The sequence below is a fragment of the Microtus pennsylvanicus genome, chromosome 11 (assembly GCF_037038515.1).
Source record: "Microtus pennsylvanicus isolate mMicPen1 chromosome 11, mMicPen1.hap1, whole genome shotgun sequence".
Taxonomy (NCBI): Eukaryota; Metazoa; Chordata; class Mammalia; order Rodentia; family Cricetidae; genus Microtus; species Microtus pennsylvanicus.
In genome coordinates, this window is record NC_134589.1 from 4,230,735 (window position 1) to 4,254,610 (window position 23,876).

At 53.4% G+C, this 23,876-nt stretch overlaps 1 protein-coding gene across 3 annotated transcripts; it reads right to left on the minus strand.

The window, feature by feature from the left end:
- Positions 1-339: 339 nt before the first annotated feature.
- Positions 340-17,187, minus strand: LOC142859700 (kynurenine formamidase). 3 transcript variants are annotated; one of them, XM_075989975.1, is made up of 10 exons: positions 17,102-17,187; positions 7,630-7,734; positions 7,501-7,549; positions 5,106-5,191; positions 4,950-5,022; positions 4,732-4,829; positions 4,430-4,508; positions 4,201-4,342; positions 3,662-3,766; positions 340-2,628 (listed from the first exon to the last, which is right to left on the minus strand). In XM_075989975.1, the coding sequence occupies exons 1-10, from the start codon at positions 17,148-17,150 to the stop codon at positions 2,596-2,598; spliced, it is 819 nt and encodes a 272-aa protein (XP_075846090.1). In that variant the 5' UTR covers positions 17,151-17,187; the 3' UTR covers positions 340-2,595. The 3 variants fall into 3 exon arrangements, with proteins under 3 accessions (XP_075846090.1, XP_075846092.1, XP_075846091.1); XM_075989977.1 differs by lacking the exon at positions 17,102-17,187 and adding an exon at positions 9,114-9,236; XM_075989976.1 differs by lacking the exon at positions 17,102-17,187 and adding an exon at positions 7,840-7,992.
- Positions 17,188-23,876: the final 6,689 nt, after the last annotated feature.

The following is a 23,876-nucleotide window of genomic DNA, read 5'->3' on the forward strand; positions in this document are numbered from 1 at the left end:
AGGTTGTGGGGAAAAGGAACACTTCTGCATTGCTGGTGGGAATGCAAGCTTGTACAACCCCTTTGGAAGTCAGTGTGGTGATTTCTCAGAAAATTAGGAAACAACCTTCCTCAAGACCCAGTAATACCACTTTTGGGTATATATCCAAAGGATGCTCAATCGTGCCACAAGGGCATGTGCTCAGCTATGTTCATAAAAGCTTTGTTCGTCAGAGCCAAAACCTGGAAACAACCTGAATGCCCCTCGACTGAAGAATGGATAAGGAAAACGTGGTACATTTACACAATGGAGTACTACACAGCAGAAAAAAAAATAACGACAGCTTGAATTTTGCAGGAAAATGGATGGAGCTAGAAAACGTTATTGTGAGTGAGGTAACCCAGACACAGATAGACAATTATCACATGTAATCACTCATAGGTTGTTTTTAAACATAAAGCAAAAAAAAAAAAAACTAGCCTACAAACCACAATCCAGAGAACTTAGACAGCAATGAGGACACTAAGAGAGACTTACATAGATCTAATCTACATGGGAAGTAGAAAGTATAAAAAGACAAGATCTCCTGAGTAAATTGGAAGCATGGGGAACTTGGGGGAGGACTGAAGGGGGAAGGGGAGAGGCAGGGAGGGGAGCAGAGAAAAATATAGAGCTCAATAAATATCAATAATAAAAAAAAGTTCTTCCTGCTCTTTCAGGGGACAAGTTCTGTTCCCAGCACCCCTGCCAAGCAGGTCACTATGCAGCCCGGACTGGCTTCAAACTGGCTGTGCTCCTTATGCCTCAGTCTCCCCAGTGGTGGGATTACAGGCATGCACGCCCATGTTTGGATTCAAGACTTGTGTGGAAGCAGGAAAGATTCATGGACCCCACAAGGCTCGGCTCAAAAGAACCATACAGGACCTGCAAGGCCTGCTCCAAACTTATTGAAGCAGTAAATAAACCGAGACAAGACACAGCCATGTGCAGTAGCCCCAGGAATGAAGCTCTGTGAGTTGCTACCCATGCCGCAGGGGTGTTTCAGGGACACAGTTGCCCGAGAGTCAACCACACTCCTGTCGGTGACCCAGGAAACTCACCGGGTCACTAGACTTGGTGGGGTCATCTTTGCTTTGCTGGTGGTGGTGCCCTTTCTGGGGTGAGGAGACATCTGTCCACATGGCCTCAGTACAGGAACAGTCACATGATACAATGATGCCTGAACAAAAGCAGACAGAACTGAAAGTAAACAGCAGGGCTGCAGGTAGCACTGTCCCCAGCGGGTGACAGAAGGCAACGGGGCTTAGCTTGTCCGCCCAGAAGGGAACTGGCTCACACAAGGCAATGATTCTGAGAGAAAGAGCGTGCGGATTCTCCACTCTGCGTGAGCCTCCAGTGTAACAGAGAAGGGTTCGTTTCTTCCAGCTGTCAGGATATGAGATGCCATAGCTAGCGTCGGCAGTCAACTTCACGCAAGTCTAGACACACGCCTGGGTAGGGAAACTCGGTGGAGGAATTGCCCCCATCAGAGCACCTTGTTGCCTCATCTGTGGGATTCTGTCTTAAATGCAATGTAAAAGCGAACTAGACAGAGAGAACCAGAGTCTAAATTAGATGTGTATCCAAAGACCCTCTTGCCGCTACGGCTCCTGGCACGCCCCACCATGTCCGGTTTGGGGAAGCTTTGAAAACGAAGCAGAAACACCCACATCAGAAGTTCTAGTGGCCACAGGGCGGGCTGCAGGAGTCAGGTCTGGCAGAGCCTGTCGCACACGGGTCTTCGTGCAGGTGGCCTCTCTGGGATGGCTGCAGGTCTACGTAAATCCTGGTGTTCGTCTGTACAGCAGGCACAAGCACGGGCTTCTTATTACTGTCATCTTCATGTATGTGTAGGTGTGTAGCTGAGGTACACACACGACAGTCAAAGGGTAATCTGGAGGCGCTGCTTCCTTCCACATGGGTCCCCAGGGCCAAACACAGGCTGTCAGTGCGGTGCCGGCACTCTCCCCTGCTAGGCCATCTCAGCAGCCCTTTTTCTTTCTGAGACAGGGCCTTGCTAGTAGCCCAGGCTGACCTTGAACTCACGTGCAATCCTCCTGCCTCTGTGTTGGGATTCAGGTGAACATGACCACTCTGGGTATGACTCTTTATCTCTCTGTCTCCCCCTCTCCCCCCGCCCCGCTCCTTTATTTTTTCCTTGTTAATACCAGGGATCGAACCCAGGATCCTATGCATGCTGGTCAAGCGTTCTACCATTGAGCTGTGGGACCCAGTGGTTGGTTGGTCTCTCTTCATTCCTTCTCCAGACCCTGCCCTCTTGTGTAGTGGGAGATAGGGGCTGAGTGACAGCCCCAGCCCCAGCCAGTTCACACTGATACCGCAAAATGCATAGCCAGCAAGCCAGAAGCGGACTGTCATGCCCTGTCAGCGGCAGCGGGACAGACTTGGCCAGGTGGTGGCTGTGTGCATGTCCCAGTGCCAATCTGCAGGCCTTCCTGGAGCTCCATCCGGGTGGGGGAGACGAAGCAGAGGTGTGTTCAGAGCAGGGTGTTAGGTGGCAGTCGGCTCTTCTCTGGAGGTTTTCTGAGGCACACACAGGATGGAGACCAGGTATCCTCAGAGCGTCGGGAAGATTGTTTTCAAAATGATCTGCAGCAAGAAGAGAAGATGGGAAAGCCCAGGGCTGATGGCTACCCGGCCGAAGAACATCTGCAGGTGCCACGCCTTTGACCCCAACACTCAGGAGGCAGAGGCAGGTGGATCTCTGAGTCCCAGGCCAGCCAGGCTACATAGTGAGACCCTGTTTTGAAAGAAAAAAGAAAGCAAAGCAAGTCTATGTAGGTTACTTAGAAAGATCCTGTCTCAAAATTTAAAAGTAGGGGACTAAGAGGCAGCTCAGCTGGTGAAGCATGGGACAAGCGTGAGGGCCTGCATTCAGTGTCCCAGCGCCCACAGAAAGGCCAGTACAGTGCGCACACACGTGACCTCAGTGCTGGGTGGAAGGGCAGAGACAGCTGGGTCCCTGGAACTCATTGGCCAGCAAGTCTAGTAAAGCTCTGGTTCAGGGAGATGCCCTGTCTCAAAAAATAAGAATAACTGAGGAAGATACAGCATGTCAATTTCTGCCCCCCAACACGTGTACACACTCACAGGTTCAGTTCCCAGCACCCCAAAATAAAACCAAGCTAATCAACTCCATTCCCTACTACAAAAGAGGGAAAAGAGAAAAAGATTATTGTCTGTCAGAATCGTGGCAACAATTTTCTCTTTATTCTTTGCCTTTCTTATTTTTTGATTTTTGAGACAGAGTTTCTCTATGTAGCCCAGGATATCCTGAAACTCGCTCTGTAGACCAGGCTGGCCTCAAACACAGAGATGCGCCCGCCTCTGCCTCCTGAGTGCTGGGATTAAAGGTGTGTGCCACCACCGCTCAGCCGGCTTTCCTAAACACAGGCCAGTGGCTTCCCTCTGCCCTGTCACCCTGGTCATAGCAATGCAGAGTTCCCATCTGGCAGATCCCTCCACACTGTGGCGATAAAGTGGGCTACAGAGAGTCCAAGATGGGTCCTCAACCTCTGGATGCCAAAGTAAGCCGAGCCCCCCACATAGCCTTCCTGTTTTTGGGCGATGGGATCCACACTCCCATTAGAAGGGCTGTGGGAGGGGAAGGGTTGATCCCCACCTGGGTGAGTTCATCATCCTCCCGGGTCAGGTTCTCTATGATGTCAAAGTGATCCATACCACGCAGCCGCTGGAAAGAGGCCTTCCACCCCATGCGGCACAGCGTCTAGACGGGAATAAGAGGTGTAGGCCTAAGAGTCCAGCTGGGAGAGGTAGGGCTCTCAGGGTCCAGGGTATGGCAGGTTCATTTGAATGCATTTGTTGAATGAATGACCGTCTTTGAGTCCAGTTAGATAAAATATGCCGATTTATCATTGCCCTGGGGATTGTACCAGGGCCTTGAGCATGCTTGGCAAGTATGTCACCACCGAGTAGCATATTGCCTTTCGTTTTAAAACTTGAAACAGGGTCCAAGTTAGTCAGGCTGGCCTTGAGTTCACTTTACAGCACATCCAGACCTCATGGTCCTCTTGCCTCAACCTCCGGAGTAACTGTTATCAGGGTGTGTACTACCAAGCCCAGCTCATTTGGGCAGAATAACAAGGAAGACGACATCACATGACCCTCAACCAGCCGCCATTAGCTAGCCACTGGCAGTACCTCATAGAACTCCCTGGACTGTCGGTGGAATTCTGGGGACTCATGCTGACCCACAACTACCAGCACAGGACAGGCCGGACCCACAGGCCTCTCTGGAACCACCTCCAAGCGCCGAAGTGGGCTGTTTCTCTGAGCATCTTCCCTGGGGGAGAAAGAGTGGAGGAGTCAGGATACGGGGGACATAGGCCTCAGGCTGGGGCTGGACATGGGCAGAGGGCAGACAACTCACAGGGTCATGTGCAGAGGGGCATTCTGGGAGGTAGCTATGATGGGCTCCAGGTCATAGATCCCGCTCACCAGGAGAAAGCCTGTGTAGGTGAGAAGTTCAAGCCAGGGGCAGGCCCAGAGAGATGGACCCACCCACCCTCCAGGTCAGCACCCTACGTCACTAGCCTTTCAAGCAATTGCTCAACCCTCCACCCTTCCAGCGAGGGGAAGAGTTGCCTGACCAGGTCCCAGATCCTCAGAAACCTTAAGGGATGATGCCAGACTGGGCTACGTGATATCCTGTTTTGACAAACAGTAAGAAACCTTGGAGGTTGGGCACAACACCATGCTTCGTCCAGCTGGCAAGGAGCATCATGGCAGCCAGGTGAGCTCCTGCAGAATGTCCAGAGACGTAGATTCCCCTGGGTCAGACGGAGAGCCTGGTTACATCCACTTCCCTATGGCAACAGGAGTCCCAGGTTGCACCCGGCTCCACAGCTGCCCTCCTGTGGTCCACCAAGGGCATCAGCAGCAATACCTACTCGTTGCTCGGATACCGCCTCTGCAGAAACACAATGCTGCGGGTCACCTGGTCCACCATCTGGTCCAGTGTGCCTGAGCAGAGGAAAATTCAGGGTGAGAATCCACCAGGGGCTCTACCCTCACAAAGCTCTGGCCCCCAAATCTCCAGAAGCTACCTTTGGGTGCAATGTCATAAGCCACTACAGCCACGACCACCCCTTGGGCTGTCAGCGGGTTCACCATGAAGGCCGAGATGTCCTTACTGTGGAAAGACAGAGATGGAGGCTGGAGAGCAGGCTCTTCCAGGACAAAGGTTTGGTTCCTAGTTCCCACCTGGAGGTATACAAACATCTGTAACTCCAGTCCCCTCTCCTAGCTCTGCATCCATCAGGCATGTACGCGGGGCACATACATATATGAAGGCAAGACACTCAACACTATATAATAAATAATAAGAAGAAACAAATGTCAAGGAGTGTGTATGTAATGTTATACTTGGGAAGGAGAGGCAGGAGGATCAGGAATCCAAGGTCATCCTCAGGTACTTACCTGAGTTTGAGGCTAGCCTTGGCTACTTGAGACACTGTCTCAAAAAACCCAAACAATATAAAAAGAAAGATAAAGGCTGGGTAGTGATAGTGCAGGCCTTTAATCCCAGCACTGGGGAGGCAGAGGCAGGTGGATCTCTGTGAGTTTGAGGAAAGCCTGGTCTACAAAAGCGAGTTCCAGGACAGGCTCCAAAAGCTACAGAAAAAACCCTGTCTCAGAAAGAAAAAAAAAAAAAAAAGCTAAGGAAGTGACAGCTGGAGGCGACTTGACCATGATGCTGCTTCCCTGCGGTCCTGAACACACCATGTGGCTGGTTTCCCATGCACTCAGGACACCGTGTGCTGAGAGAAAAGAACAGGCTGCCCTTACTCTGTCATGCTAGCCACAGGAGCCTGGGGACTTTAACCTCGAGCTGGCTCTGTCCGTTGGGAAGGAGAGACAGTGTTCCCTCTCTTAGCAAGTTGTGAGCGCCGGAGGTTAAAGGTGTAGAGAGTGTTAAATAGAACAAAACAGTGATGAATAACTGAAAAAATAAAAAACTGAGCCTGCTGGGGGAGGGGTGGGATAGATCCGAGCCTGCTAGGGGAAGGGATAGATGCAATGGCGGGCATCTGTAGGATAGTCCTGAGAACAGCAATGCCCTCCATGATCCTAAGTGCCCATCTTCCCAATGCCAGAGCACCTACTGTGTGCACACAGTATGTGTGTGTAATCGTGTGTATCTCATGTATGCCAGGCTGGCCTCAAACTCTCTGCATAGCTGAGGAGAACCTGGAACTTCTGATCGTCCGTCCTCCACCACCGGATGGCTGGGATCACCAGTATGTACTGCCACGCTCAGTGTGATTCAGTGCTGGCGAAGGAACACAGGGTTTAGCGCACACCACAGGAATTCTACTGATCCAGCTACATCCCAAGTTCTTGCTTTGTGTCTTCTGAGACAAGGCTGGCCTCAAACTTGCAGGAATCCTCCTGCCTCAGCTTCCCTGTTCTTAGTTTCCAAAGCACTGATATTTCGTGTCCTCTTGGTCCCAAACAAACCTGTGTAGTTGGTCATTCTGACATTTCTTTGACAAGTAAGTTGACCAGACACACTTTTCAGTACATGTAGAGACTTGAATTCTATCTCCTGAAAATGTATGTCCAAATCCTGCACCCAGGAGCTCAGGCTATGGTCTTACAGGGAAATAGCATCTCTGAGACAGAACTGGTAATCTTTGTTTATTTAAAAAAAGACTTAGCAGAGATGGACTGGAGATATGGCTCAGCAGTAAAGAGCACTGGCTGCTCTTACAGAGGGCCTGGGTTCAGTGTCCAGCACCCACATGGCAGCTCACAACCACCTGTAATTCCAGCTCCAGGAGACTGATGCCCTCTTCTGGCTTCCTTGGGTACTGCAAGCATGTGGTGCACAGACATACATGCACACAAACGTGCATAAACAGCTGGGCAGTGGTGGTACGTGCCTTTAATTCCAGCACTCAGGATGCAGAGGCAGGCAGATCTCTGGGTTCAAGATCTGATTTACAGAGTGAGCTTCAAGACAGCCAGGTATACACAGAGAAACCCTGTCTTGAACCTCCACTACCCAAAAAAGATGTATCACTTATTTTTATGCATGAGTGTGTGTATGTGCACATGAGTACAGTTCCTGTGGATGCCAGAAGAGGGCATCAGATCCCCTGGAGCTGTTGGGTGCTGGGAACCAAACTCAGGTCCTCTGGAAGAGCAGTAAGCACTCTTTAACGCCAAAGCCATGTGCCCACCCCTAACGCTGTCTTTAAGAGGAGAGGGAGCTCTGGGACACAGGCATCAAAGACCATGTGAAGGCAAAAGCAGAAGCTGGAGACCCAGCCATAGCAGAGGAACACCGCACCTCCAGGCTGACCCCGGAGCACCATCGTTCTGACTTCCTACCTCACAGAGGTGAGAGGTCACACTTCTCATCTTGCAGATGGACCTCGTGGTAATGTGTCACAGCAGCAGGGAACACCAATTCCCTGTTACCCAGATCCCACTCACCTTCCGCTCTGCCAGTATCCTCCATGAAAGAACAGGAAGAGGGGGAAAGCTGTAACAAAAGGCAGGGGGCGCTGGTGAGCCGGACACCCGGCTGCCTTTGCTGGGGACCAGGAGGCCTGCCCATCTCACCCTTGGAATCCTCATCAGGAAAGTAGATGTCCATTTTATCCCCCTCGCCATCGCCATAGGGGACATCCAGCTGATTTCTCCTGGTGGCCCGGGCTTTCCTGGTGGCTGTAGATGCAGACAAGCTGTTGTCAGTTAAGCCCAGCCCAGCAATTCCTAGGCGGCTGTGATAATTGGTCAGTTGAGGCTTTCCCAGCCCTGACTTGTGGTCACCTGCAGACCCGTGGTCCCCGCAGCCACTGTTTCCCTGTATTCTTGTTACATACACCACCAGAGAGCACACAACTGTCTAAGCCTTTGGAAAAGCTGGGGCTGGAGAGGTGGCTGCCCTGGCAGAGGGATTGAATTTCACTCCCAGCACCCACACTGACACTGAGGAACTCATCTGTGGCTCCAGCTCTGGGGCACTGGACACCTCTGGCCTCCTCGGGTCAGAGTCTACACAACGTGGAAGACTATTGGACCCACATCCCCCATCCCGACTTTTGTTTTGTTTTTTTTGTTTTCGAGACAGGATTTCTCTGTGTAGCTTTGGAGCCTGTCCTGGAACTCTGTAGCCCAGGCTGGCCTTAAACTCACAGGGATCCACCTGGGATTAAAAGCGTGCGCCACCACCACCCTGCAACAACCCCCTTTTCTGAGTAAACAATGTTTTATCGACAGCACTGGATCAGTTAAATATCTAAATTATCCCTACCTCACTCTACAAAGATCAACTCCAGATATGACAAATAAAAACCGACTTTTAGAAAGCCCCAAAGGAGCTGGAGAGATGGCTTAGCGGGTAAAGGAGCTTGTCATTAAGTCTGAAGATCTGAGCTCAGTCTCCGGGACCCACGGTGCGAGGAGAGAAACGGTTCCTGAAAGTTGTCCTCTACAGCGTGCACACACGCTACAGCACACACATGCCCTCACACGCCTCACACACTCCTTAGAGGATGACGGCAGAACAGGTCTTCATGACCCTGAAGTCAACAAAGGCCACACACACCCAGGACCCCAGGAATAATATTCAGAAAAGAAATAAGAGATTTGGCTGTGATCTGCCAGCACTTGGGAGGCCAAGGCAGGAGGGTCTGAAGGCCAGCCTGGGCTACACTGAAAGAAAGACTCTTTCCCAATGAAACAAAGTATTTCCTCATATAAAGAGCCAGTAGAGGTCACAGATCCTTTATGGAGGGTCACGGTCATATTGCTGTGTCCCTGCTGCTCTGGCCATGGCTCCTCGGCTGCTGAAGACTCTCCCTCCACCGCCTATCCACAATCAGGGCCCCTCTCCCATCAGCACTGAGACTTCTTGGTGGGCTCTGCCTTCTCTTGTCCGCGGAAGGCAGTGACAGCCGTCTCTACTCTTCCTGCTTCTCCCTGGACCCTGTAGCCAGCCGCCAGTGTGCACCTGTCACAACGGGCACCCCACGTGGGCACTCCCTCGCTGAGATCCATCCTTGGCCCTCTATGGGTTATACTGCGCTGCCATAACAACATACCCTACCGCAGAACTTCACTCTCCCCAGTTCTGGAGGGTGGAGGTCTAGCAGTTGGTGTGTGGTCAGGACCCTCTCTCCTTGGGCTGCAGTCCTGCAGGCAGGGCTTCACTGTCTCTGGGACGGTCCCATGCCCAGGTTGTCGCAAACCACCCTGCTGAAAACAGCCTTGTCCGTACGCGTTGACCCTGGGAACAACACCCACAGGAAGTGTCACTTCTAGGTCAGAGGGTGGACTTGCTTGTCATCAGGAGGATCCTGCCAGTGCCCTCCATAGAAGCTTCCAGCAAGAGAACTCTGTGTGCCTCGGGGTCATCAGCACGGCAGCCAATCAAAAGTTAGCGATTTCAGTAAGAGCCCTGACAGCTTGCCTGACTGGGTTAGATTACGTAGTGCTAAAACTACATTTTTTGTTGTTGTTGTTCAAGACAGGGTTTCTCTATGTATCCCTGGCTGTCCTGCTGCGTGGTCCAGGCTGGCCTTGAGCTCACAGAGATCTGCTTGCCTCTGCCCCAGCATGCTGGGATTAAAGGTGTGCACAGCACCGCCCGTGATGTGGGAGTGTCATATATCAATCTGTTGATTTCATTGGTTAAGTAATAAACAAACTGCTTGGCTGGCCCTCATAGGTTAAAACATAGGTGGGAGGAGTAAACAGAACAGACTGCTGGGAGGAAGAGGAAGTGAGCTCAGACTCAACAACTCCCCTCTCGGGAGCAGACGCCTCAGAGAGACACCATGCTCCGCTCTCACGCGATGAAGCTCCGACCCAGGATGGACATAGTGTAGAATCTTCCCGGTAAGCGCACCTAGGGGCGCTACACAGATGATTAGAAATGGGCTAGTCCAGGTGTGAGAATTAGCCTAGAAGAGGCTAGATAGAAATGGGCCAAGCAGTGTTTAAATGAAACAATTTGTGTGTTGTTATTTCGGGGCATAAGCTAGCAGGCAGCCCCACCGCTCTTATCACTACCCGCCTGGCTGAAACCATACTTTTGTTCTCAGTTGAAGAGAAGAAACAAAACCACTGTAGGTAAATGGTGTTAGCTCACAGAAATCTCAGACATTCAAAACACCACTGACCAGGGAACAAGAAACTGCCCCTGGCCAGGGAGTGGTCGCACATGCCTTTAATCTCAATTTGGTCTACAGAGCAAGTTCTAGGACAGTCAGGGCTGTTGTACAAAGAAACAAAAAATAATAATAATAAAGAAAAGAAACCAAAACAAAACAAGGAAGAAAGGAAGGAAGGAAGGAAGGAAGGAAGGAAGGAAGGAAGGAAGGAGGGAAGGAAAGGTGGGCCTCTGACTGGGACATTGTTCAGCGAAGTGCTGGGGAACAATCTTTTTGTACACTGAACATGTGTTTTAATAAAGGGATAAACAGCCAATAGCAGGTAGAGGTTGGGCAGCACTTTTGGACAAAAAGAGAGCATGGGGAAGAAGAAGGGCAAAGTCACCAGCCAGACACAGAGGAAGCAGATGAACATGCCCATGCTGAAAAAAAGTACTACCACATGGTAGAGCGTAGATAAGAAATATGGGTTAACTTAAGTCGTAACAGCTACTTAGTGACAAGCCTAAGCTATTGGTTGAGCATTTATAATTAATAATAAGCCTCTATGTGGTTATTTGGGAGCTGGTTGCTGGGACAGAGAAAGTCTGCCTACAGAGGGCAGGGGGGTCATAAAGGTCAGGTGATGTACAGCCACCCCCAGAGTGTGAATACCACCTGAACCCCTAGGTGGGAACACCAGAGGGCTTTAGCAAGACACCTCAGAATAACAAAGCCAGAACTGGACTTTAATTATCCAAAACCCAAAGTGTCAAAATTCTTACAGATAAAACCCCAATCTAGAAATCATAGGATGTCACTAAGCTGAGTTCTGTGTTAGTGGGCTAACTAGTGGATGTGGAGGCCAGAAGCCGTGCAGATGAAAAGGGTGCCTCAAACTTCCAATCCTCCTACTCCACATTCCGATCCGATTGCTGAGAGCATCGGAGGCATACCACACCGCGGCTTTGTTTCGCATTTTTAAGACCCATTCCTCGGGCTGACCTGGAACTCACTATGTAACCCAGGCTGGCCTCGAACCTCCTGCTTCAGCCTCTTGATTGATTGCTAGGATTCTAGGTTTTTTGTTTTTTTAAGATTTATTTTCTTTTTACTTATGTGTGTATATGTGCATCTGTGTGTATACATGCACACTTCTGCAGGTGTCTGTGATGCCAGAGGAGGGCCTCAGAGCCCCTGTGTGCCACCTAACATGGGGGCAGGGAACCAAACTCTGGTCTAATGCAAGATCAGGACAACCACTGAGCCATCTTTCCAGGCCTGGGATTCTGGTTTGTTTTGACTTTTTACTTCATTTAGCAAGTGTTTGGGTTGGTTTTCTTTAACTAAATTTATATGTATGAGTATTTTGCCTACATGTATTCCTATGTACCATGTGCATGTCTGGTGCCCAAGAGAGGCCAGAAGAGGGTGTCAGATCCTCTGGAACTGGAGTTACAGACAACTGTGAGCTGCCATGTGGGTGTTGGGAATTGAACCCGGGTCCTCTGGAAGAGCAGTCAGTGCTTTTAACCACTGGGCCATCTCTCTAGCCTCTGCAAACATGTTTAAATGTAAGCAACAGCCATGAATTGTAATGGACTCTCTATATTTGTGTTTGTTATTGAGTGCAGAAGAGGAAGCCCTGGGGTTTGAACACGTGGGCAGGGGCTCGACCACCAAGCCCTTGTTATAGAGGCTGGGAGCAAATAATCAAAACACCAATTGTAGCTGGTTGTCACCTATAGTCAAGGGAAGGTGAAGGCAGGAGGAGAGGAGCAAGTGCAGGGTCGTCCTTGACAAGTGTAGGGAAGGAGGCCTGAATATTTAGTCAAATCCAAGGACCACACAGAAAGACGAGAGGAGCAGGGAAGAGAGGCAGAGCAGTCGGGGAGGAAAGGACAGGACGGAGGAGCTCTAAGATAGGAGGGAGGGAGGGAGTGAAGGAGGGCCCTCCCCTCCCCTCGCTCTGTGTGACACCCTTCACAGAGCAGCACAGGCCCGTGTCAAGAGGCCCAGGCATGCTTGTGGTGCCCAGACATGCATGCAGGCAAAACACCCATATGCATAAAATAAAAATAAAATATATTTAAAAAAAATAAAATCAATCTTTAAATAGTAACCACAAAAAGGATTTGCAGAAGGAACTGGAGGGAGAGGCTGGATTCAGGCACCTGCCCTCCCACTAAAAACCTTAGGAAAGACCAGCGAGATGGCTCAGCGGGCAAAGGAGCATGCCGCTATAGCAGTGATTCTCAACCTGTGGGTCGCAACCCCTTCAGGGACCACATATGGGGTATTTACATCATAATTCATAATAATGCAAAATTACAGTTATGAAGTAGCAATGAAAGACTTTCACAGTTGGGGGTTACCGTCACATGAGGAACTGTATTAGAGGGCGCAGCTTCAGGAAGGTGGAGAACCACTGTACTACAGTGTGGTAAGGAACCTGCATTTGCCGCTGGCCCACGGCAAGCAAATAACAAAAAGTCAAAGCAAAACTTGCAGAAAACACCCAGCCTGGTGAACGCTCATGGGGCACTCCCAAGAGCCAAAGTTAGAAACCACTAGAGAGTGTGTAGAGAGGGGACCGAATTGTGGGGCACAGTGGAATATTCCCGTACCCAAGGGTCGCAAACCTGTTACCTGCCGCGACATGGAACCAGCTGAGACAAGACCTAATGTACCCTCTGTTAGGGAGGCAGCTTCAGGGGGGAGGTGCCGGGGGCGGAGGAGCCAGGATGAGGAGCCACTGCTAACGGGGTACAGGGTTTCCTCTACGGATGATTAAAATGTCTTTGAACTAAAGTTTGTAGTTCTTGTGCTTGAGAAGCTGAGGTGGAAGAATTTCAGAGTTCAAGGTTGACCGGGCTACACACCAGCACATCCAAGGCTATAAAGCAATAATAATAAAGGAAGAATTGGGGCTAGTGTTTTCTTCATCTTATCGCAGAGGGAAAATCCTAATTGTAAGGTAAGGCCTACGAATCAGTCAAGGGGGAGAGCCTGCTGTCAATCATAAAGCCCCACCTAGCTATTCACGGAGCTGATTGGTCCTTTGAGAGCCAAGGCTGCCTTGAGCTACAGGGAGCAGGAAGTGTACCAAGCTGCAAGTTAAGGCTTCTGGCAGCTAAGCCCAGGCTGCTGATATATCCAATGTCTCCCTGCCCACCCAGAAGACAAGCAGCCTTTGTGTTTGGCACACCTGAGTCCTACTGCGTCCACTCAGCCTGCAGACCAGAGCTCCCAGAAGGAAGTCACACAGTTATTGCATGCAGTCCCCCACACATAATTCAACTAAATCTTAAAAAAAAAAAGTCATGGGGATCTAGAGAGATGACTGTATGGTTAAGAGCACAGACAGCTGTTCCTCTAGAGGACCCGGGTTCAATTCCCAGCATCCACAAGGCTGCTCACAACTATCTGTAAATTCCAGTTCCAGGGGATCTGACATCCTTACACAGACATACATGCAGGCAATACACCAATGCACATAAATTAATTTTCTTTTTTCTTTTTTTTTAAATATGTATTTATTATGATACAGTTAGCCAGAAGAGGGCACCAGATCTCATTACAGATGTTGTGGGCCACCACGTGGTTGCTGGGAATTGAACTCAGGACCTTTGGAAGAGCAGGCAATGCTCTTAACCGCTGAGCCATCCCTCCAGCCCCATAAATTATTTTTAAAAAGGTTTATAAAAATAAACAAACACAGATGTGAAGTAGGGCAGGCGCACACCTTTTATCCCAGCACTGGGAGACAGAGGCAGGCAGATCCGGAGTTAGAGGCCAGCCTGGGCTACACAGTGAGATTCCTGTCTCAACAAGAACAAGGTAACTAACTCACACAGGGCTGGACTGGTTCCCTCTCTTCTACCCTTGCAGGCAGGTTCTCTGAGGTGGCTGGAGAATGGTTTCCAGTTTTTCCCCAACAGCGTGAGATTACACCCCTCTTCCATGTCCTCTTTCCTCACAAAGAGGTAACCGCTGAGCCTCGCAGGCAGCTCTGAGGAAGCCTTGGGATAGCCTAGAAACTCAGCTGAGGGAAGTGGTTTCTGGTTAGTAGCTGGGCGGGCAATTTGACCTCATCGGGCAGGGAAGTGGGGCATACCTGTCAGACATAAATTATAAGAAGGCAGAGAGAGAGTTGGCTTCTATCAACACAGTAATTAAGAGCAACATTTCAATGCAAACGCCTGTTGGCTTTGGCCTGGTTTTGTTGCTGAGACTAGGAGCATGTAGAAGTAGCTGAGGATGCCCAGCGCTCCCATTACCAATGACAGAGGACGGGATTACAGGTATAGATTTAAAAATAAAAAAGTAGGGCCAGTGTGATGTCTTAGCAGGGCAAAGCCGCCTGCTGTCAGTCAAGACTGACCACCTGTTCCATCCCACATGGCAGAACAGAATGAGAACAGACGCCAGCACCTTGCCCTCTGACCTCCACATGGTACTTGTGCCCACACATATACACTCAAAAGAAATGCACCCTACAGTGGTGGTGCATGCCTTTGATCTCTGTGCATTCGAGGCTAGCCTGGTCTACAAAGGGAGTTCCAGGACAGCCAGAGATGTTATGCAAACTCTGTGTTGAAAAACCAAAATAATAATAATAATAAATAATCCTTTTTTGAAAAAGACATTTTAAAAAATGCCAGGGCCTAGGGACTGGCTCAGGTGGTAAATGTGCTTGTCTTGGAAGCACAAAGAGGGCAAAAGAGGAAACAAAACTGAAACCCAAGCCCTGCTAGGACAGGGCTCACTGTATAGCCCTAGCTGGCCTTGAACTCACGACCCAGACCACACTGGCCTTGCACTCACAGAGATTTGCCTGGCGTGCTGGAATTAAGGGTGTGCACCACCAGGGCAGCCCTGCTAGCATCTCTTGACAGCTGACCACAGAGGCCTGTGTGCAAGCACTGGCTACTCTGAACTCTGACCTTTGGCTGGTGATGTCCTTCCTCCACCCCTGCTGGCCTTTTTACCCCTCTAGACAAGACAGGCAAATGGATTTGCTCTAACCCCATTTATTAACTGAGCCAGCCACAGCAAGGACACTTCAGAGCCCAACCCAGGAAACAGCTCCAACCCACACTAAAAGGACAAGAGAGAACATGTGGATTGAACCCCCAAAGCCTGATCCTGCCCCGGTTATCTCCATTGAGGAAACTGCTCAGGGCAGGGTTCTGAGACCAGGCAGTCGGCCAACATCCAGTTCCCCGTTTGAGCGAACAGCTAGCTGCCCCCACATCCAAGTTCCCCTCTGAGTGGACAGCTAGCGGCCTCCACATTCCAGTTCTCCATCTGAGCAGAGAGACAGCTAGCGGCCTCTGCCCTCCAGCTCCTCAGCACCACAGCACTCTGGGGCAGAGGAAGACCTCACAAGCACAGGCCCCAAACTCGGATTGCTCTAAAGGAAACCAAAGTTTAGTTTCCTTTCCTTCCTCCCCTCTCCCTTCCTTCCCATCTTCCTAGACATGGTCTCCTGTATCCCAGTCTGGCCTGGAATTCTCTATGGCACTGAGGATAGCCTTGAACCTCTGCCGGCCTCCTGTGCTAGAACCACAGGCATGCATGACCATGCAGGTTCATGCCCCACTGAGAACTGAACCCCGGGCTCTGTGCACGCTGGGCAAGAGTCCTACCCACCAGTCTTCCTCCAGCACCCCCGCTGCTTTCTGTACAGAGCAACAATATGACCTGGGCATAGTGATTGGCACCTGCAACCCAGCACTCAGGAGGCCAAGTTCAAGGCCAGCCTGGGTTACATAGTATATTGGAGGCCAACGTAGGCTACACAGAAAGACCCTGTCTCAAAGAAAATAAAACAATCAAATTAAAAACTGCTGGTTGGTGATGGAGCACGCCTTTAATCCCAGCACTTGGAAGGCCGAGGCAGGAGGACCTCTGAGTTTGAGGTCAGCCTGGTCCATAGAGAGAGTTCCAGGACAGTCAGGGTTGCTACACAGAGAAACTTGGTCTTGAAGAACAAAACCAAAAAGAAGAAGAAAATTTAAAAAATAGCAACAATAGCTTGCTTTTTTCCCTCTTTTCAGCTTCCATTTCTGTGCGAAGCCTAACCCAGCCTTGTAGAGCAGAGCTCTCGGCCTTCCGAGGGCTGCAACCCTTTAACACACTTCCATGAAATCCTTTCATTGCTACTTCATAATGTAAGACTTTAAAACAATTCTGAAGCCATTTTGACAACTCTGAATCCTCTCAGCCTCCGTGCCATAGTGCTTCCCCTCCTCCCCTGGGAACCAAGGACTTAACAGCTACACATGCACGTACTCAGTTCCTGAACAATTACCCATATACGTATGTTTTGATTCAGTCCCCTGGGAAACGGGGTCAAAATGACCTCTTACCTCATCTGATCTGGCAACCACTCTCCAGCCAATTATTGGTAATAGCCCTTTTGAATAAGCCAATCATAATAGTCAAAGAACAACCCCCCTTGCTTCTGTGGCCTTCTCCTTTAAAAGTAGCCTATGCCATTATATTCGAGGTCTCTCGGCTTCCCGAATGCTGAGGGACCCTGTCATGACAGAATCAATAAAATCCTCATGCTTTTGCATCGGCTGTGGTGTGTGAGGTGGTCTTTGGGGGCGACTCCTCCTTGGTGTTTGGATGCTAGAGTCCAACAATAACCGTCATCTTGCTACCATCTATTATGAGCTATAACGTAAATATTCAACATTTCCAATGATCTTAGGTAACCCCTGTTCATGACCCACAAGTTGAGAACCTCTGCTTTAGAGCCTGGAAGCCCTTGCCAACCAGGAGGGAGAGGAGGCTGTGTCTCATAGAGCCTGGCCTCACCCAGGCCTCTCTGCCTCCAGCTCTGTCCCCACCTCCTGCCCCAGCAGAGGGGGCTGGTATAAGGGAAGTGTCCCTCAGTGCTCAGTATCTGCAGAGGGGTCCCGCAGTACCCTGGATTCCAGTCTCCACGAAGGCGTTGACAACATCCTCTGCTTTCATCCGGACGACCCACCTGCTGGGGGAGTACTGCTTCTCCAGCTCCTGTGGGCAAGACCGGGCTCGTGAGACGCCCACTCTCAGCTGGGCATGTCGACACACCCCACCCCCCGACAGACGTTCCCCTCAGCTTTTCTGCCCTGAAAAGATCCTCTGTAATATGCTCAGCTTCCTCCAAGTCTTTTCTTTTCGTTTTTTGGTTTTTCAAGACAAGGTTTCTCTGTAGCTTTGGAGCCTGTCTTGGAACTTGCTCCAGTAGACCAGGTTGGCCTTGAACTCACAGAGATTCGCCTACCTCTGCCTCCAGAGGGCTGGGATTAAAGGCGTGCGCCACCACCGCCTGGCTCTTCAAGTCTTTTCAACTTCCACTCCCCACACCCTCCACCTGCTGTCCCCAATTAGGTATTTCAGAGGAGCACCTAAGGTGCCCTTAGGTTCGTGATAAAGGGGCACCCCGAAGGCAGCCATGCCTTTAGCCAGCTAACAGCCTTAATGAGAGATGAGGTCTCTAAAGGTGTTCAGTTAACAACACTGGGGAGCGGCACAGTCCTGCAGAAACTGAGACCACAGGAGGCCAAGCAGCTCCGTGGCCATTGGTTCTGGGGTCAAATGGCGCGACTCCATTTTCCTGGGAGGACAGTGTTCTGATCACAGGTAGACACAGGGTCACAGGGACAGAGGTGAGTGGGAGAGAAGAAACCAAAGGTCAGTTTGCAAATAACTAACCAGCCAGATGGCTAAAACATGGGGTGTGGGGAGGCTAGGCAGCTGGGGGACCACGGTGGAGGGCTAGGCAGCCGGGGCATGGTGATGCTCACCTGTAATCCCAGCACTGTGGAGGCAGAGGCGGGAGGAGCAATGTAACTTTGAGGATAGCCTACAGCTAGCAAGTTCCTGGGTAGCCAGGACCTGGCCTATAAATAGTAAACAGAAGGGATGTGGATCAGTGGCAGAGCGCAGCACCATGAGTTAGTTAACACAGGGAGTAAGGAGAAGACTGATCACAGCTAAAGGACCCTGAGCCAACACCATGAGGCTCTATCTGGAAGACAGTGTGCTGGGGCTGACCCTCGTCAGCTTTCATTGCTTACTGGCTGTCTCTAGTCTCGGTATCCTCATCGGTATAACGGGGATCAGCACCCCCATTACAGGACTAAGAGGGAGAAGGTATAGAATAAGAGAAATAACATTGACCACTCAAACACAGTGGCCTCCTCCTGTTGAGTGGCACTCATGGTCAGAGGTCTTCTGAGCTGTAGAACCCTCTCATTCAGGTCGATACCTGTTGGATGTTAGGGCTCCACTTGGCACCCCAACTGTTATCATCTTTATACGTAGCTGGAGCTGGCCTTGAACTCCTATCTTCTGACTGGACCTCCCAAGTGTGAGATTATACCCACATGCCAAAATCTTTTTTTTTTAATTTTTAAATCAGTGTATTTGTGGGTGTATATATGTGTGTATGTGTGTGAATGTGTGTGTGTGTGGTATGTGTACATGACTGCAGGTTTCTCAGAGCAGCCTCCTGGAGCTGGAAGTTGTGAGCCATCTGATGTGGATGCTGGGAGTCTGACTCAGGTCCTCAGGAAGAGCAGGGCATACTGAGTATCTCTCTAGCCCCTTGCTGGCTGTCATTTTTACTACTAGTATTTATGACTAATACTATTTATCTGTTTGTTTTGTTTTTTGTTTTCTTTTTGTTTGTTTGTTTGTTTGCTTTCGAGACAGGGTTTATCTGTGTGCCCCTGGATCTTGCTCTGTGGTCCAGGCTGTCCTTGAATTCACTGAGATCCTGCCGGCCTCACTGCCTCTCCAGTGCTAGGATTAACAGTGTGCACCACCACCTCCCGACTGTTTTGTTTTTTCAAGACAGGATTTCTGTGTAGTCCTGGTTGACCTGGAACTTGCTTTGTACACCAGGTTGACCTCCAACATAGAGATTAATCTGCCTCTGCCTGGGATCAAAGGTGTGGGCACCACGGGGCTGACAGGTAGTTGTGAGAAGGGCAACAAACTGTCCCTAACTTTCAACAGATTCTGAGACCCAGGGACCCAGGGACCCAGGGACCCAGGGACCCAGGGACCCAGGGACCCAGGGACCCAGGGACCCAGGAAAATTGATCACATACTTGGTAACAAAGCAAACTTCCACAGATATAAAAAAAAAGTTTAGTAACTACCTGTGTCTTACCGAATCACCATGGAATAAAGTTAGAATATAACAACAATTCAACCCCCAGAAAACCTACAAACTCATGGAAACTGAACAGGTAACTACTGAACCACCCCTGGGTCAGGGAAGAAATAAAGAAAGAAATTAAAGTCTTCCTTAAATTCAATGAAAATAAAGATACAAAATACCCAATCTTATAGGACACTATGAAAGCAGTGCTAAGAAAAAAGTTCATAGCGCTAAATTCACAAATTAAAAAAAGATGGAGAAAACTCACATTAGAGACTTAACAGCACAGGTAAAAGCTCTAAAGAAGAAGAAGAAGAAGAAGAAGAAGAAGAAGAAGAAGAAGAAGAAGAAGAAGAAGAAGAAGAAGAAGAGGAAGAGGAAGAGGAAGACCCAGGGGGGGACCCAGAAACCCCCGGGGGGACCCCCCCAGGGGGACCCAGGGACCCCCGGGGGGACACCCCGCCCCACAGGGGAACCCAGGGACCCAGGGACCCAGGGGGACCCAGGGACCCAGGGGGACCCAGGGGGACCCAGGGACCCAGGGACCCCCAGGGGGACACCCAGGGGGACTCAGGGACCCAGGGACCCCCAGGGGGACACCCAGGGGGACTCAGGGACGCCCAAGGGGACCGCCCCAGGGGGACCCAGGGACCCCCGGGGGGACACCCCGGGGGACCCAGGGACCCCCAGGGGTACCCCCCTAGGGGGACCCAGGGACCCCCGGGGGACACCACCCCCAGGGGGACCCAGGGACCCCCGGGGGGACACCCCCCCCAGGGGGACCCAGGGACCCCCGGGGGGACACCCCGCCCCCCAGGGGGACCCAGGGGGGGACCAAGGACCCCCAGGGGGACCCAGGGGGGGACCCAGGGACCCCCAGGGGGACCCAGGGGGGGGACCCAGGGAACCCCAGGGGGACCCAGGGGGGGGACCCAGGGACCCCCAGGGGGACCCAGGGACACCCAGGGACCCCCAGGGACACCCAGGGGGACACCCAGGGGGACCCAGGGGGACCCAGGGACCCCCAGGGGGACCCAGGGGGACCCAGGGGGACCCAGGGGGACCCAGTTACCCCCAGGGGTACCCAGGGGGACCCAGGGGGACCCAGGGGTACCCAGGGGGACCCAGGGGGACCCAGGGGGACCCAGGGGGACCCAGGGACCCCCAGGGGGACCCAGGGGGACCCAAGGGGACCCAGGGACCCCCAGTGGGACCCAGGGACCCCCAGGGGGACCCAGGCGGACCCAGGGACCCCCGGGGGGACACCCCGCCCCCCAGGGGGACCCAGGGACCCAGGGACCCAGGGGGACCCAGGGACCCAGGGGGACCCAGGGGGACCCAGGGGGACCCAGGGACCCAGGGGGACCCAGGGGGACCCAGGGGGACACCCAGGGACCCCCAGGGGGACACCCAGGGGGACCCAGGGACCCCCAGGGGGACTGCCCCAGGGGGACCCAGGGACCCCCAGGTGGACCCCCCTAGGGGGACCCAGGGACCCCCGGGGGACACCCCCCCCAGGGGGACCCAGGGACCCCCAGGGGGGACCCCCCCAGGGGGACCCACGGACCCCCGGGTTGACACCCCGCCCCCCAGGGGGCCCAGCGACCCCCGAGGGGGGACCCCCCAAGGGGGACCCAGGGACCCCCGGGTGGACACCCCACCCCCCAGGGGGACCCAAGGGGGGGACCCAGGGACCCCCAGGGGGACCCAGGGGGGGGACCCAGGGACCCCCAGGGGGACCCAGGGGGGGACCCAGGGACCCCCAGGGAGACCCAGGGGGGGGACCCAGGGACCCCCAGGGGGACCCAGGGGGGGGACCCAGGGACCCCCAGGGGGACCCAGGGGGGGGACCCAGGGACCCCCAGGGGGACCCAGGGGGGGGACCCAGGGACCCCCAGGGGGACCCAGGGGGGGGGACCCAGGGACCCCCAGGGGGACCCAGGGGGGGGGACCCAGGGACCCCCAGGGGGACCCAGGGGGGGGACCCAGGGACCCCCAGGGGGACCCAGGGGGGGGACCCAGGGACCCCCAGGGGGACCCAGGGGGGGGACCCAGGGACCCCCAGGGGGACCCAGGGGGGGGACCCAGGGACCCCCAGGGGGACCCAGGGGGGGACCCAGGGACCCCCAGGGGGACCCAGGGGGGGACCCAGGGACCCCCAGGGGGACCCAGGGGGGGACCCAGGGACCCCCAGGGGGACCCAGGGGGGGGACCCAGGGACCCCCAGGGGGACCCAGGGGGGGGACCCAGGGACCCCCAGGGGGACCCAGGGGGACCAAGGGACCCCCAGGGGGACCCAGGGACCCCCAGGGGGACCCAGGGGGACCCAGGGACCCCCAGGGGGACCCAGGGGGGGACCCAGGGACACCCAGGGGGACCCAGGGGGACCCAGGGACCCCCAGGGGGACCCAGGGACCCCCAGGGACCCCCAGGGGGACCCAGGGGGACCCAGGGGGACCCAGGGACCCCCAGGGGGACCCAGGGACGCCCAGGGGGACCCAGGGGGACCCAGGGACCCCCAGTGGGACCCAGGGACCCCCAGGGGGACCCAGGGGGACCCAGGGGGACCCAGGGACCCCCAGGGGGACCCAGGGACCCCAAGGGGGACCCAGGGACCCCCAGGGGGGCCCAGGGGGACCCAGGGACCCCCAGGGGGACCCAGGGACCCCCAGGGGGACCCAGGGGGACCCAGTGGGACCCAGGGACCCCCAGGGGGACCCAGGGACACCCAGGGGGACCCAGGGGGACCCAGGGGGACCCAGGGGGACCCAGGGACCCCCAGTGGGACCCAGGGACCCCCAGGGGGACCCAGTGGGACCCAGGGACCCCCGGGGGGACCCAGGGACCCCCAAGGGGACCCAGGGACACCCAGGGGGACCCAGGGGGACCCAGGGACCCCCAGGGGGACCCAGGGACACCCAGGGACCCCCAGGGACACCCAGGGGGACACCCAGGGGGACCCAGGGGGACCCAGGGGGACCCAGGGACCCCCAGGGGGACCCAGGGACACCCAGGGACACCCAGGGGGACCCAGGGGGACCCAGGGACCCCCAGGGGGACCCAGGGGGACCCAGAAGGACCCAGGGACCCCCAGGGGGACCCAGGGACCCCCAGGGGGACCCAGGGGGACCCAGGGACCCCCAGCGGGACCCAGGGGGACCCAGGGACCCCCAGCGGGACCCAGGGGGACCCAGGGACCCCCAGGGGGACCCAGGGGACACCCAGGGACCCCCAGGGGACCCAGGGGACACCCAGGGACCCCCAGGGGGACCCAGGGGACCCCCAGGGACCCCCAGGGGGACCCAGGGGACACCCAGGGCCCCCCAGGGGGACCCAGTGGACACCCAGGGACCCCCAGAAGAAGAAGAAGAAGAAGAAGAAGAAGAAGAAGAAGAAGAAGAAGAAGAAGAAGAAGGAGAGGGAGAGGGAGAGGGAGAGGGAGAGGGAGAGGGAGAGGGAGAGGGAGAGGAAGGAGAAGGAGAGGGAGAGGGAGAGGGAGAGGGAGAGGGAGAGGGAGAGGGAGAGGGAGAGGGAGAGGGAGAAGGAGAAGGAGAAGAAGAAGAAGAAGAACAAGAAGAAGAAGAAGAAGAAGAAGAAGAAGAACCAGAAGAAGAAGAAGAAGAAGCTGACTCACCAAGGAGGAGAAGAAGACTGGAAAAATCAAGTTGAGGGTTGAAATCAACAAAATAGAAACAGGAAAACAATCCAAAGAATCAATGAAGGAAACAGGGCTAGTTCTTTGAGTAAAATCAACAAAATTGACAAACCCCTATCCAAACTAGTTAAAAGGAAGAGAGAGAACACACAAAATAACAAGATCAGAAATGAAAACGGAGCCATAACAACAGACACTGAGGAAATTCAGAGAATCATTGGGTCTTGTTAAAAAGCTTATGTGTGACAAAGTTGGAAAATGTAAAAGAGATGGACTTGTTTTTAGATAAAATCCAAATACCCAAATTAAATCAAGACCAGGTGAGCAGCACACAATGCCTGTCTGCACTCTATGTGCTACCATACAGTTTGTGAGCTACGAGCAAGGGGCTAGAGGTTAAAATACACAAACACACAGACAGAGAGACAGAGACATGGACCTCTAGTCACTGGTAAGAAGCCCTTTAAACAACAGCACCCTGGAGGCTTAGCACCCAACAGTCAATTGGGCCAACAGGTGAAAACCTTATCCTCTGATCCTCAAGGCCAAGGCAACCTCTTTTGGCTAGAGAAAGAAGAGCTGGAGAGATAGCTCAGTGATTAAGAGCATTGGCTGCCCTTCCAAAGGTAAGAGGTTCGATTCCTGGCAACGACATAATGCCTCACAACAATCTGCAATGAGGTCCTGTGCCCTATACTGACAACAGAAGGGAAAGGCAGGAGAGATAGCTCAGTGGTTAAGAGCAATGCTTGCTGAGTTCAATAGGGACCCAGGGACCCAGGGACCCAGGGACCCAGGGACCCAGGGACCCAGGGACCCAGGGACCCAGGGACCCAGGGACCCAGGGTTGGAAAGGTGGCCTAGCAGGTTAGAGCATGATCTCAGATCCACA

Bases quoted from the DNA above. Each gene is read 5' to 3' on its own strand.
- LOC142859700 (XM_075989975.1), bottom strand. From the start codon at position 17,150: ATGAAAGCAGAGGATGTTGTCAACGCCTTCGTGGAGACTGGAATCCAG. The intron at 7,550-7,629 runs GTGAGATGGGCA...CTTTTGTTACAG, and splicing joins TCCTGATGAGGATTCCAAGG to CTTTCCCCCTCTTCCTGTTC. The intron at 5,192-7,500 runs GTGAGTGGGATC...GTCTTTCCACAG, and splicing joins GGATACTGGCAGAGCGGAAG to TAAGGACATCTCGGCCTTCA.